This window comes from Hyposmocoma kahamanoa, unplaced genomic scaffold (assembly GCF_003589595.1).
Source record: "Hyposmocoma kahamanoa isolate Upper Pololo Valley unplaced genomic scaffold, ASM358959v1 92, whole genome shotgun sequence".
Classification (NCBI taxonomy): domain Eukaryota; kingdom Metazoa; phylum Arthropoda; class Insecta; order Lepidoptera; family Cosmopterigidae; genus Hyposmocoma; species Hyposmocoma kahamanoa.
Window position 1 is genome coordinate 22,910,808 of NW_020654748.1, and position 15,773 is coordinate 22,926,580.

The 15,773-nt window shown below is 35.2% G+C and overlaps 2 protein-coding genes across 2 annotated transcripts; one reads left to right on the forward strand and one right to left on the reverse strand.

The window, feature by feature from the left end:
• The first annotated feature begins 1,219 nt into the window (after positions 1 to 1,219).
• Positions 1,220 to 3,313, forward strand: LOC113236794 (aspartate--tRNA ligase, mitochondrial). Its single transcript, XM_026472974.1, has one exon. It carries the CDS (start codon positions 1,378 to 1,380, stop codon positions 3,283 to 3,285), a length of 1,908 nt encoding a protein of 635 aa, XP_026328759.1. The 5' UTR covers positions 1,220 to 1,377; the 3' UTR covers positions 3,286 to 3,313.
• Positions 3,314 to 6,833: 3,520 nt separating this feature from the next.
• Positions 6,834 to 13,039, reverse strand: LOC113236884 (inducible metalloproteinase inhibitor protein-like). The gene is made up of 4 exons (XM_026473096.1): positions 12,955 to 13,039; positions 9,602 to 9,793; positions 8,416 to 8,601; positions 6,834 to 7,180 (listed from the first exon to the last, which is right to left on the reverse strand). Exons 1-4 carry the CDS (start codon positions 13,013 to 13,015, stop codon positions 6,960 to 6,962), a joined length of 660 nt encoding a protein of 219 aa, XP_026328881.1. The 5' UTR covers positions 13,016 to 13,039; the 3' UTR covers positions 6,834 to 6,959.
• Between the last annotated feature and the right edge of the window lie 2,734 nt (positions 13,040 to 15,773).

Sequence of the window (15,773 nt, forward strand, 5' to 3'; positions counted from 1 at the left end):
GGAAAAAATAAAGGAAATTTAGACCTCTTAACTCATTGTGGTTGAGCGTAGACTAAGATTAAGAGTTTCTTTTATTATTTTTTCACTTCTCATGCTCTTAAAGTTCATATTTATGCTGGGTGTAGGCTGAATAAAATAGGACTTTGCTCTAGTAAGCATTAAATAAAATCGTCGATTAAGACCGAGGCAATGACGCCTGCGCCAACAACCATGCACACTAGAATTTTATAAAATAAAGTTTTACTTTTTTTTTTAATCCGTTTTAGTTGTAATTTTCATTCAAAAATAATCGTTTATTTGTAACATTGCTATTTAATTTCCTCGCAATCGTACTGAAAAGCAAAGTGTGTAACTCGTTCATAAAACCCATTTTACCCTCGACTTAAGTATCCACTCTCGCCCTCGCCTGCGGCTCAGGTGGATATACTCGTCTCGGATGAAGTGACGTGTTATAAACACTTGTTGTACATATAATTTACTATTTTTTCCATCCTATAAGTGGTGAGGTGGTTTTATTTTTTTCTTATCTTAGCATTTCCTAATATTTTTTTAAATAATAACATACACACTCAACATAGCCCCGCACTAGGAAAACCCTGTGTCGCGGGTGCCATGGACACACATATAGACAAGCACAATTTACCACAATTTACACCCAAACTCACGAGAGAAACAAATGTAGGTCATACAAATATTTCTCCCGGCCCGGGAATCGAACCTGGGACCTCTGCGTGCCAGTCCGGCAGTAACCGTTCGGCCACACAGAGGCAGTAATTGGATTCGCTCTGGACGTTTTGGAAGGAAAAGTGTCGTTTTTATTTTGACTTTCAATTATTTTGTGAAATCTAGTTTAAAGTGGAATAGTATAGTGCTATTGTGCCTTAATCGAAGATTAAAACACGAAATTATACGAATCTCGAACTAAAATACCCGTATCGGCCCGTTTTAAGGAATCCCGAGTCAATCCAAGCACGGCACCTCAAATTACCTATCCTCTTTGTGGCGGCCATATTTACAGAAACATAATTAAAGTTCATGTTTAGGGCATGACTTTGCCAAAGCCTTAATATATAAAAAAAATAATTTTCCTAATTGTCAGTATGACATTGACGACATGACACTGACAATTGCTTAGACTATGACAATTGTGAGTATAGTGTTCTGTGATGACAAATTGTTTGTTGTGGGAGGGAGCGTTGGGTCGGTGTTGATACGCCGAATTTGTAGTGCAAGGTTTTTCGCTAAAAAATTACATTTTTTATGCAAAATATAAGCGGATACATGAATGCGGTGACATAGTACTTAATTAATTCAACAATATTACAGAACGTACGGTGTTTCTTGCAGAACTGACACATTTAGGAAAAGTTGGTGGAAATGTGGAGAAGTACGCGTATACGGGCTATTTGGCTTGATTTAATGAAAACAGCTGTAGCAGATGGTAAACATTGTTTAAAAATACGACATCGAATCGCGCAATGTGCGAGTTCTCATTGTTTATCAAAACATCAAAACATAACCTATAATTTGAATCAAGGTTGTATTTTTACAAAACTACAGCATACAAAGCAACAGCCAATCGAAGAAACTACTCAAAAACAAACGTGCAATTCATTTACGTACAGAACACACACATGTGGCGAGCTAAGAACGATAAATAAAGGACAAAAAGTTACTCTTTGTGGATGGATCCAATATGTCCGTATGTCGAAGTTTTTACTTCTCCGAGATGCTTACGGACTTACACAATGTATAATAAGTAGCACAGATGTGTGTCTACCAGATATCCCTTTAGAGACAGTGGTAAAAGTTGAAGGCACAGTGGCATTAAGGCCTAAGAACATGGAGAATACAAAAATGGCCACTGGTGAGGTAGAAGTTATTATAGATCACTTAGAAGTGTTAAATAACGTAGATAAGTTGCCATTTAATCTTAGAGACTATCAGAAACCTAAGGAGCAATTACGATTACAGCACCGTTACATTGACTTAAGATTTCCTGAAATGCAAAAGAATTTGAGACTTCGGTCAAATATGCTGCACAATATGAGAAAGTTTTTAGTTGAGGAGCATTGTTTTGTCGAAATTGAGACTCCAACTCTGTTCTGCAGGACTCCAGGAGGAGCTAGAGAGTTTATAGTACCAACCCGTCACTCGGGCTTGTTCTATTCTTTAGTGCAAAGTCCACAACAATTCAAACAAATGTTAATGGCCGGAGCAGTTGACAGATATTTCCAAGTAGCTCGTTGCTACCGAGATGAGACCACTCGGCCAGACAGGCAGCCTGAATTTACACAGTTAGATATTGAACTGTCATTTACAAATCTTGATGGAGTGTTAACATTGATAGAACGCCTTCTGTATGACACTTTCAACAAAGTTTTACCAAGGCCTCCGTTTAGAAGAATGACTTACAAAGATGCTTTAGAAAACTATGGTACTGACAAACCCAATCTAACTTATGATTTACGACTAAAGAATATCAAACACCTATTTCCTGAACAGTTAAATGATGAAAATTTCAAAGCTTATCTACTGCCATATCCTTCAAAATTTGGAAAAGTCACATCTAAAAACAAAGACAAATTTAGAGAATTAGCAAAAAAGTATAAAACAAAAATAGTAAGCAATGAAAGTATCTCGAAAATACTTGGATCAGATTTTGTCGATCAAATTCAAAGTATCACCGGAGCAGACAACTCATGCATTATTTGCCTAGGAAATAACGAAGATGTAAGCTTGTGTTTAGGGGAAGTACGAGAATACTTAGCCTCACTTTTGATATCTAAAAATTTACTAAGCGTCAAGGAAAATGTAGAACCACTGTGGGTTGTTGACTTCCCCTTGTTTATCAAAGGAGAAAATGGTCTTGAGACGTGTCACCATCCATTCACAGCGCCACATCCTGATGACTTGAAAGTGTTGGAGACTGACCCACTTAAAGTGCGGTCTTTGGCTTACGACATTGTTATGAATGGAAATGAAATTGGTGGAGGTTCAGTTAGAGTTCATAGTGTGACATTGCAAGAAAAATTGTTACGTATTTTAAATATTGATGGTGAAAAATTATCACACTTTTTGAATGCTCTATGTAGTGGTTGCCCACCGCATGCAGGAATAGCTTTAGGTATAGATAGATTAGTAAGTTTAGCATGTGATGCTGAGTCTATAAGAGATGTGATAGCATTTCCTAAGTCCCATGAAGGTAAAGACCCCCTTTCTGGTGCACCAAATATTGTAAATGATGATGATAAAAAGTATTACCATATTGCTACTGTTGACTAAGTTCAATTTTATTCATGAAAATAAATTTTATACCTTTTACATGGTTCTCATTTTGTCATGGGTGATTTGATTATAATGAATTTATTATTATTTTGCATAAAGTATTGCGTGATAGCATTGAAAAAAATATGCCTTGAGTTTATAAACAAAAAGTATGTTATACAAGACAAAACGCGACTTATTTTCTAAAGTTCCAGTCAATTAGGAAAATATTCTAAATCCAGCTCTTAGGTTGAATGTTAGAAAATGCCTAACAGTGTTAAGCCCGCCATTTGATGTCATGCTATATAGCCACGTCACCTTATTTTTTATTTATTATGATATTACCCACTGTAATGTACGGCTAACATGTGCATGGTGTACATGTTGTTTCTTGCTACTGTTAATTTAAAAGAAAAAAAAACAATTACGGTGGCATTGAGGAGAATTCTTTGTAGCCACGCCACATATTAATAATTGGAAATGCAATTTTAGCTACTTTTCTGAATTTAGCCAATGTACTACAAACGCTATGTACATATACATATCAAAAAATAGGCGAAATGTACGTTCATTCATTATATTGACAATAACATTTCAGTTATTGTCAAATTAATATTGAAACGCCTTCATATTCAATCTTACAAATATTGCATAACAATTTTTATATTAATGAAAACCCGTTTTGTAGGAAACAGAAAATTACTTCAAGATTTGTAGAATCTTAGTGTAAGTTTAAGTATAGCTTAAAATTTCAAGGCTTCGTTAATTTAGGTACTATTAATTGATAATATTTATTATCAGTTGAGTGCAACCAACAAGCAGCTTTTTTTATTTGTATAAGTACAATAATGATTCAGTAAGTAAGAACAGTGGGACGACCGGCGATTGGTAATGGTTCTTAGGGTTGACGATTCGAATCCGTGTGGCGGCATGTACCTAGGACTTTAATAATAATAATAATAATAACGCACACACTCGACATAGCCCCGCACTAGGGAAACCCTGTGTCGCGGGTGCCATGGACAAACATAGACAACCACAAATTACACCTCACGAGAGAAATAAATGTAGGCCATACAAATATCTCCCGGCCCGGGAATCGAACCTGGGACCTCTGCGTGGCAGTCATGGTAACCGTTCGGCTACGGAGGCAGTTAAAACTTTGGTTTCTTGATTTCTAAGTTACGTGTATATTTGTGAAAGTTAAAAGTATTGATGATTACTTTAAAATTGATCGCATTAATTTCTTTCATGGGATTTTGTGTGAACCCTTAGTAAGTAATAACAATAAGTAGTAGTAAAAGTTTGTGTGACGTGGTGTGTGGACACTTACTTTTTAACCGACTTGAAAAAAGGAGCAGGTTCTCAATTCCACTATATTTTTTTTGTATGTATGTTACGGAATAACTTTGTGAACCGATTTTGATGATTTTTTTTTTATTGGAAATTTGAAGAAAATTTCAATAAAACTTGACAAATAGACATAAATTCGCGAACTTTTGAGGTTAGTTTTTTTCACAGTAGGTACTCTGTACTGAGCATTTTATAATAAAAAATTGTCATTTTTACTGTAAATTATATTATTACAATAGTTCTGGTATGTTCTCTGGAACAAAGTTCTGAAATTAAAAAAGTTGAAGGAAAATATCGTATTGAAATCTGTACCTACGTCGAACAAAATTCGCAACTATTGGAAAACATGTCCCAGCCCACATTGGATCAGCATGGAGGACTATGGTTTAAATTCTCTCCTTAGAGGCGACCTGTGCCAAGCCACGGGACGGCTACGTTTTATTTCTGCATTACTGCGTTCCAGTTTTGAAGGGTGCTGATGAAATTGCAGGCACATTGAACTTGTTAACTTATGTCTCAGGGTGACGGGCGCAGTGGCATTGCCCCTCAGAACTTTGCGATTATGCAACTGATATGGGTAGACAACAAATTAGAAATATAATTATAGTGGGGTAGACAGGCCTATCGCAAACCTGTTCGTACAGTCCAGTCGCGTCGCATGGTATCATAAAAAATAGTTTTTCACTTCTCATGCTCTTAAAGTTCGTATTTATGCTGGGTGTAGACTGCATAAAATAGGATTTTGTGCTCTAGTGCATAAAATAAAATCGCCGTTTAAGACCGAGGCAGTGAGTGACGCCTGCGCCAACAGCCACGCACACTAGAACTTTATAAAGTTTTACTATTGTTTTTTTTAATCCGTGTTTTATTTATTTATTACAAAATTAAAAAAGTAGGCAATAGGAATTCTGATAAGTTATAACACATAGAAATGCATAAAAAATAAAAGCTTGTAAAATATAATTGAGCATTATGTAGTCCGACCTGAGTCACGTGTAGAAAAAAAAAGTAGTACATTGGCGGAAAGTTCTTATTGTTTCTTGGCAATAGTTGTGTTACCGTTTATTTGTAATATTGCTGTTTAATTTCCTCGCAATCGAAGTGAAAAGCAGAGTGTATAACTCGTTCATAAAATGACGCGTTTTATGCACTTGTTGTACAATCTACCATTGTTATGCAAGGCTGCAAAGTTGTTGTTTAACGCAAGTGCTTATTGTATTGAAACCTGGTCACGGGAAGGAAGCTTAGAGTGAACCACGAGCGAAGGGAGCGGTTCAAAAATAGATTCCTGAGCGTAGCGAGGGTTTCAAGACACGAGACGCAAAACAATTTTGCTGCCGAGCTAACCACGCAACTTTTCACCTCACTATACCGAGGAAAACGGTATGGTAGACGAAAGAAAAACAGTTGAATTGTAAACATCATTTTTTTTTATTAAAATAGAAAGTTTATTTTTTTATTTTTTTTTTATTTATTAAGGCTTTGGCAAAGTCATCAGCCTAAACATGAAGTTTAATTATGTTTCTGTAAATATGGCCGCCACAAAGAGGATAGGCAATTTGAGGCGGCGTGCTTTGATTGACTCGGGATTCCTTAAAACAGGCCGATACGGGTATTCTAGTTCGAGATTCGTATAATTTCGCGTTTTAATCTTCGATTAAGGCACAATAGCGCTATTCTATTCCACTTTAAACTGGATTTCACAAAATAATTGAAAGTCAAAACAAAAACGACACTTTTCCCTCCAAAAGGTCCAGAGCGAATCATAAAAAGTTTATCTTTGGATGCATTCTAAATTTACACCGCATCAATTTTTATTCTTGCTTGTACTTTCATTTTGTGTGATTAAGTGATTATTGAAATTATTTTAGTTCTTCGACGAATTAAAATAATTTAATTACATAACAATTAGTTATCATTGTCAATTTAATATCAACAATAATAAGAATTAAATATACCAACGGAATTAAATTATCTCCTTAGATGTAATGTGATGTAATGTATGACAAATCGCGTAGTTGAACGTGTCATTATCTTTTTTTCTTCATTGAAAGAAAGTACCTATGTTTTTCTTTCGATGAAAAAAAAAATGATAATGACCACAGTTCATTCCATCGTCAAGTTCGAATTTCAAAAACCTTTTCCACGCTAGCGTGCAAAAAACGCTTTGGCGCGCAGAATTGTAATGAGAAAGAAAGACTTTCCGACCTAGTGACAATGATGTTATATTAGTGAGGTGAAAAAGTTTTTTTATACACGTTTGTAGTATGTATGTAGTTAGTTATTATATGTGGTCAGTGGTTATAGTAAATAAGCAATGAAACACATACTAGTTTATTTCAATCGTCGTCGTGCGCATTGGCAGCCTCAGAGCACTGCTTCGATGGCATGCATGGAGATCCTGGCTTCAATCGGAGATACCCTGGCTTGCAAACGCACCGGGGTTCGCAAGACTCGTCGGTGACGCAATTGAACAGAGCTACGAGGGCCAGACATGTTTCTGGAGGGCAAGTTCGCTTGCATGGTGCGAATTCCTCATTGGGCTCTGTGCATTGTGGAGCTGAAAAGATATGTAAAGATAGATATGATATAAGTCTGTAATGGTGTTGGGTGGAACTTTCCGTTTTAAAAAAAATCTTATTTTTTTTAATTTTTCCATAAATCCTTATTTGGCAGTGACACCGGGGGAGATTTACGTAATCAAACCGTTACGATATTGTAGCGATTAGTCGTTTAAACTGCCTCCGTGGCCGAACGGTTACCATGCCGGACTGCCACGCAGAGGTCCTAGGTTCGATTCCCGGGCCGGGAGAAATATTTGTATGGCCTACATTTATTTCTCTCGTGAGTTTGGGTGTAATTTGTGTTTGTCTATGTATGTGTCCATGGCACCCGCGACACAGGGTTTCCCTAGTGCGGGGCTATGTTGAGTGTGTGCGTTATTATTATTATTATTAACTACTTTTTCGTATTCACGTGTGACAGTGAACGTCAACGAGTCCAATTTTCAAGTCGTTCGATCCAAATGTCGTTAAAGCGTATTATGGTATATGAATCGAACTTAAGTCGACTCTAAACGACAAGTCATACGTATTCTGCTCTCTCTTGACAGTTCTTTCAATACACGTTCGACGACTAAATGTCAAATTTCACAATCCAAGATGTCGTTCGTTAGTCGTTACGTTTCGATTCTACTCATATCAACATTCGTTCAAGTGATACGTGAATAGCCATTTTGGATAGGACTTTGATCGAACGACTACGTAACTTCAACGATGTTTTGATAGCTTGAACTTACGTGAATCGCACTACTGGTCTTAGAGTTTAGTGCGATTCACGTAAGTCCAAGCTGTCAAGTCACGTCAGTCGAAGTCAAGTCAGTCGATTTAAGTTCGATTCATATACCAGAATACGCTTTAACGACATTTGGATCGAACGACTTTAAAATTGGACTCGTTGACGTTCACTGTCACACGTGAATACGAAAAAGCAGTTCAACGACTAAATCCCTACGATATCGTAACGGTTTGATTACGTGAATCACCCCCCAGTGCACCGAAAACCTACTTAATAGAAAGAACTAATTATTTTACAAACTGTAACTATTTACCCATGAGATTGAGGGTTGAGGGGCACACATTTTATAGGTTTCCAATAGCCAGATCAAACAGCGTTTACTCAAAAATCTTTCAGGTCTCTGGTTTACCCAGTTTTATGCCTGAATTTTTCAAAACCTTTAGACGATTTCGATCATTTTAATACGTTAGAATATTAGGGTATGCATTTGGTACTTACGGCATTCAGAGATGGGAATACAGTTGCTATCTTCGTCTCTCGCATATCCTGGGTCACAGTAGCACCACTCGTTGCACTTGATGTTCTTGATAGGACAGTTGGTCTGGTTCTGGTATTGCAGTGTGGAACATACATTGTCACACGCACCACCGCATGCGTAGTACTCGTTTGGTTTGTCGCATTGTTCTGGTGAATAATTTAAGATAATTGCTTGTGTATTCTGAATAATGTTAGAGAAAACGAGAAGTTTGAGAACAACTACTCATGCCCAGATGTTTTTGGTAGCAGTAGAGCTCTACAAGGAGCTCCTTGTGAAAGAGTTCGTCCAGGGAAGTACTGCCACCTTAACAGTAGTTAAGGTGGCAGTACTTCCCTGGACAGAAGTATCTGTCGCGAAGCAATAATGTGAGCGTTACTGCGTTCAGGTTTCGAAGGGTAAGGCTTCTGGTGAAGTTAAAGGCACATGGGACTTGTCAATTTATTTCTCAGGATGACGGACACAGTGACAGTTCCCCTAAGATCTTTGCGATTAAAAGCTCTGAGCGGCACTGCAACTGTTATGGACAGGCGTGTCGCTTACCACCAGGCGCACGACTTGTTCCTCCCATTCGCTTCGTATTATAAATAAATATAGAGACCAAAAACAGTACAGAGTACTAAAAAAACCGACTTCAAAAGTTATTTATCCCCTAGTTTGCCACCCTTAGAGGTGGATACTTTCTTCAAATTTAATTTTCTTAAAATACAGTCCAATTGAGAGCCTCCTCCTTTTTTGAAGTCGGTTAAAAAAGACACAGAACATATAAATATAATACATACAGAAGGCAATGTAGTTGGGAAGTTGGTAGTTAGTAGGTACTTCTGTAAATTAATGGCGTATCTTAGTAGTTATGTAGATTCTGATGTTATTAGATGGATGTCATCGTTTGCTGTCGATGATGTCTTCAATGTATTGCTATTTTTATAGTTCGTATTGAAACACATGCAAAATTAATGATCAGGCCACGCAGAGGCGGCCGCGGAAGCGTTCCGGGCGCGGGAATTTTCGTATTGTATGTGCGTTTCAGTGTGGCAGAGTTCATATAAACTCGTGCACTATACAACTAAATTCCCACGCCCGGAACGCTTCCGCGGCCGCCTCTATGTGGCCAGAGCATTAGAGTACCTAATACATTCACATACTTACCACATCTTTGTTCCGTAATACACTCCCCATTAGAGTTCCTGTACAGCCCCGGTTTGCAAACGCATTTGGTCTTGCATGGGCCTTCAGGATTTGCACATTGGAATTGTATGAGTCGATTACGGCAAGTTCTTTCTGGAGGGCAGTCGTGCACACATTTCGCCACTTCGTCCTCTCGGCATTGAAGAGCTTGTTCTGATTGGATGGATTGAATGAACTTAATAAGATTTTTCAGTATCTTATTTATTACATTGGAATTGCTAAACTTGTTCACGAAAAACCTGTATTGCGAAATAAAGTAGTGGGTTTGTTTTTTAGAAATATTTATGAAGTAAGGATTTTCATTCTGATCATTATGAAAATGTAACATATGTTAAGAGATTTCTTTATGAAAAATAAAAATAAGCTAGCTGCTCTTGATAGTCGTCTTCACAAATTCATTTATCGAGCAGTGTATACGCTTCTATAACAAGATTCCGGTTGATATACAAAATTTGCCATTCACGAGGCTTAAAACTATAGTGAAACAAAAACTTTGTACTAAAGGTTATTATACAACTTCTGCGTACTTGTATGACAAAAATCCGTGGTAGAAACCCGTTTAGTTCATGGAGGTAGTCTCGATCTCTGATGTTTGAAAGCAATATATACAGGGTGGAAATTTGTAATGCCACCTGGAGGGAAAGTACTCTAAATACTGAAGATATAAATTTTTATTTAAAGGAAACATTCCTTTATTTTTTAAATTGATTGAAATTTGATTCAAAGTGTATTCCATAGCATTTAAATTTATTTGAAAAGAGCAATCCCTAGAGTTTCTTGCTCGTTCTTCTCAGGGAGGTCAGCGTAGTAAACGAGCAGTAGCTTAAATGTGACGATTTCAAGTGTAAATTTATTTTACCTATGGAATAAATAATCTTTGACTTTGACTTTGACTTTGAAAAAAAGAAATAATACTGTATTCATAGATTTTCGAAAATTTCTAGCAACACGCGGGAATCGAACCCGCTTTAATCTGAAAAAAATGCACCCTGCACTTTTATTGCATCGATCGATAGGGTTAATTATAAGAATAAAATCTCTCTCACAAAATTGGTTAATTAAATGAGAAAAAAAACCTATTAAATTTTAACGTATTTTAATAAAACGAAAAAAATGGTAATCTAACTAATTAGTTGCTCGAAATGAGCTCCATTTTCTTGGATACACAAATTTAATCTTTTAACCTTAGAATTATAACGCATAGAAACCTAGTCCGCATACGCTAAGTGAGGCAAATTGAAGCGCGCCCAATGGGCCTACACGAGCGGGCGGGCCTTCAGTGCTCAAGGTCAACTTGCACCGCGAACAGATCAAGAATTTTAGCTAAAAATGACGAAATGTGCGGTAAATAAGTGTAAAAATACGTCAGACAAACATAAAATAGATACTAACATCACATTCCACATCGAAGTAACGCGTTTCAACTTGTATTTTTATATAAATATTCACTAAAAACGAAAATTAACCTACTCCTAAATCTAGCCTACATGAATTTGATTGTTGCCTCACTTGCGACACAGTTCGTTTGATATGAAACTATCATTCTATGCGTTATTATTCTAAGCTTTTAACAAATTAATGTTGAGTAACTTTTAATAACGTGTTGTGATGAATTGTATTACAAATCGTATTCTGGACCTCTTCTAAAGGGGTGAGATCTGGTGATCTCGCATTTACCTTAAATCCTATGCGAGTGTAAACGAGTTGAAGGCTGAGGTTCATAATACGATTTTTAATACAATTCATCACAACAGTCCACTAACTAAAACGAGGCTAAGTGATAAATGGTTAAATAACCGTTGTAAATAGGAAAAGATAGATTATAAAATCTCTTTTAAAAACAGTTAAAATTAGTTCACGTGTTCGACTTATCGGAACTTACTCTAACAATGCACAGCTGAAATATCATTAATAATAAATAATAATGTATTATTTTTAATGAAATATCATTAAAAATAATAATAATAATTCATTTATTCGCTTCAAATAGGGTAGGGTACATTACACATGTTGATGGTAAAAATTAAATCAGAACTTAAACCTATTCGGCCTTCTAAAATAAAAGCATGCAAATACAATAATAAAATAATACATTGGTGGATTGAGATTCGATTTTAAAACAATAATTAGGCAACGAATTGATAAATTTACGATAATTGATTTAATTTGATATGTCAGAATCGTGTATGTCATAATTTAATAATAATAATATATTTTTTTTTAATGATGGGAAAAATGTATGCATCAATTAATTATTCTTTATGATTCATGAATTCGTCAACAGAGTAAAACAAATGATCAAAGAGCCGCATGCGCAATTCCTTTTTAAAATTAGTCAATGGTAGAGGCTTAATGCGATCTGGTATACGATTAAAAATTTTTCCACACATTACATACGAGTTATTTAGAAAAACGTTTTGTTTTGGGTATTGTATTTAGTACGACTTTATTGGGCTTCCTTAGGCTTCTGAATGTTACGTCCTTCGCTATTAAGAAACAACATTAAACAATTTAAATATTCTAAAACTGAGTTATGGTTTTTTAGGACATCTCAAAAAAATATTTTATCACTTAGCCTGTTTTATAGCTAGCGGACGTCAGATAGGTAGGTATAGTTAGATTATAATTACTTTATCACGCGGTAACGAGTCTATATTATGAGATGTGATTGCATTTCCTGGGTCTCATAAAGGTAAAGACCCCTCAGGTGCACCAATCATTGTAAATGGCGACAATAAGTATTATCATATTGTTGCTGGTGACTAACTTTAATGTTATTTACAAAATACATTTAATACCGTTTACATAGTATTTATTTTGCCGTGAACAATTGTAATTAAGTGATTGTTGATCTCCTATGTTGGATATTCTTTTTTATTTTCCTTAAACTGTTGTTAACAAACATTGAACAAAAACGTTTTGCCTTGAGTATACAAACAATAAGTATAGTATAGAATTATTTAGAAAAGTTGTTAGATTTTTATTTATCAGTCTCTATTAGGAAAATGGATATAAGTAGTTCTTGTTAAAATTAATTTCAAGTGACCCACAGTAGGCTCTGGCAATGGCACGTCTCTCATTCTCATTACACATAAAATTTAAATAGAATTGTATGAAAGTGCAACATGCTGTCCACAGTACCTTTTTTAATTTTTATAGGTATTATTTTTATACATTATTATTTACAATTATTAACTGTGTCGATCTCACTCTAAACTTATATTGGACGTAGTTAAGCAAAAAGGATCCAATCAATCAAAAAATTAAAAATCTACGTTGAATTGAAGCTGTACGATATTAGAATTAAGTCTCACCAGATTTGTAGCACGTGATAGCGCCAACAAAACACAGGAAAACAAACCAAATAGCACCCATGTTCACTAGCCGAACGTCCGAACAGGTTTGACCTTTACCTTGCGCAAACGCAATGTTAAATAGACGTGTAGTATGGTAAATACCCGAGTTAAATCAAGTTTTATGCATTTGAGATAATACGAGGAAAGACGCGTGAATGTTTGTCAAAATATAATTATGCCTTTTTTATAAAAAAAAAACAACTCGTAACGTTTGTGGAATTACATTTATTTGCCAAGTTTTATTGAAAACCGTTAACGGAAAGTGGTTGAAATTGTTACCCTTAAATATGGGAATATTTTCGTCAAATTTATGGGACCAACTGAAGTACACTTTTTCCAACAAAAAAAAAAGAATCATCAATATAATGAAAGGTCACAAATTACTTACACGAGTATTACTCCGCACAACATACCTACATCCGAAAAAGCACAGTCTAATTGACAACCTCCTCCTTTTTTTGAAGTTGGTTATAAATAAAAAAATAAATTGTCATCCTTGTATAATTTAATCCAATTAAAAACTAGAAAGTGAAGTTTATTTTTTTTAGTTTGTATCTAGAGTGGTGGCACCAGTGACCGACAAGCACAACAATACGACATCTTTTCTAAATTAATTTCTAATAAGAGTTATGACAAAATTTTTTATCTTAAGAAACACAAATTGTAATGCTGTGGTACTGGTAACACGTTTAGTATTGGTAAGTGTCAGTTACTGGGTGTTCTTTATTGGTGAGTGTCCATTAATGGTTATTTTTACCTAATTAGTGAATTTTTGGTGTTCATTAGATACTGGAGATTAGAGAAATTCTAGTTTAGGTTTTTTTTAGTAATAATTATATAGCTTTTTCTAAAACATACTATAGCACATTTTTTTTTTTTGAGAATTATATCTGTCAATTAAACTAATCAATCACTATTGATACCTCCTTATATGTTTAAAATTTTATTTATCTATTTATTTGACTATAGACGAGCAGCTTTCGCTGGTATCTACATCACACGGTATTGAAATTTATATTGTTTGTTTTAGTTCATTTTTTCAGCACTATATCACTCTTTCAGCTTCGCGTCGAGCTTATTTTTGAAGGCATTAACAGAGCCAGCAGAAACAACATCTTCCGGTAGCATGTTCCAGTGATGCACCACTCTATTGCTGAAAAAATTGTGTGCATCAGGTGTTTGGAAGGTGCACGAACTAGTTTGAGATGTTGGCCATGTGATGGTTTGAAGTTTACTTTTCTTCTAAAGATGTTTTGTATGTCTGGAAGATTGTACTGACACATCAGAATTTTATAAGTCTCGATGAGGTCATCACGAGGGCGTCTTTCTTCCAGAGTAGTACGTAACACGTTAGTATTCATAGTGAGGTTTTTTGTTTTGACATCAATAAGTTTGTAAAGAATTTTAAACTTTTTGAGATTAATTTACATTTACCCCTATGGTATCTAATACATATTGCTAGTTTACTAGCTTTTAATATTAAGGACGCTGTTATAGAAGATATAACACAGTCCCACTACAATGCTCCTACTTTAAGTTGCAATATTATAAATTTTCTAACCATAATTTAATCTAGTAAGGACGACAACAGAAAAGTCTACTCATTTCTATGCAGTACATCAAAACATTCAGGGCTTTTTTGGCAAAACATTAGAAATATGTCTTTTTTTACAGGATTTTTCCGTTGACGTGTTTTGTGTAACAGAACACTGGTCGAAAGACTACGAAGCAATTAATAACGTAGAAAATTATGTAATAGTCAGTTCGTTCATAAGAAAGAACATAAGTAGAGGCGGATGAATGATTATTATTAAGCGTAAGTTAAAATCTCCCTATTGAACGAACTATTGAAATTTCATGAGTGGAATTGGATCAGTTTGTCGTCTTATGTGTATACAGGCCCTCCTGTGCTAATTTCAACGAGTTTGAATTAACCATGGAAGATAGTTTAAAACAGATTTTACCAACCAAAACGACTATATTAGTATGTGGAGATTTCAATGTAAACCTGTTGGAAAACTGTTCTACTTCTGTAAGACTCATTAATTTATTCTCGCATCACTGCCTCCTCTTCTACTTATATTGATAACATTTTTTGCAACACAGACACAGTATCTAAATTGCTTAAGACCAGACCATAGTGGGCAATTGGCTACTTTTAATTGTAAAATGAGCAAGAAGGTAGACCAATTTATCTGCAGACCGATTAAACACAGAACGAATAATTAGATTTCAAAATAATGTGGACAATAGTTTAAATGCCCTGCCACACACACCAGAGGTTCCAAATACTTTATATAACACGACATTTAGTTGTATTAAAAATGAATTTAAACCGAATGCACTAACTTTCCATAGGGAGACTAAATTCAATGACTGGGCAACAGGAGGCATTCATAAGAGTAGGTCTCGTTTGTATGAGCTATGAGCTATACGCCATGAAAACTTATAATACTAATTCCAGTTTTATAGAATATGTTAAAAATTATTCAAAAATATTTAAAAAAGTACCTATGTGTAGCTAATGTTAAATTGCACAGCGATAAAATTAGACCATCAAAAAATAAAACTAAAACTACTTAGAGACATAGTTCTAGAATTAGACGGCAAACTTATAAAATCTAAAGATAAGGTAGCCCAAGCTTTTGAATCGTTCTTTTCGGAAATCGCCGTAAACACTACAGAATCATTCCTCATTCATGAAATTCCTCTCCTTCTCTTGCTATTGATCTCCTAAAGAAAAATGTTAATGTTTGTGGCAGTATATTTAATTTTCA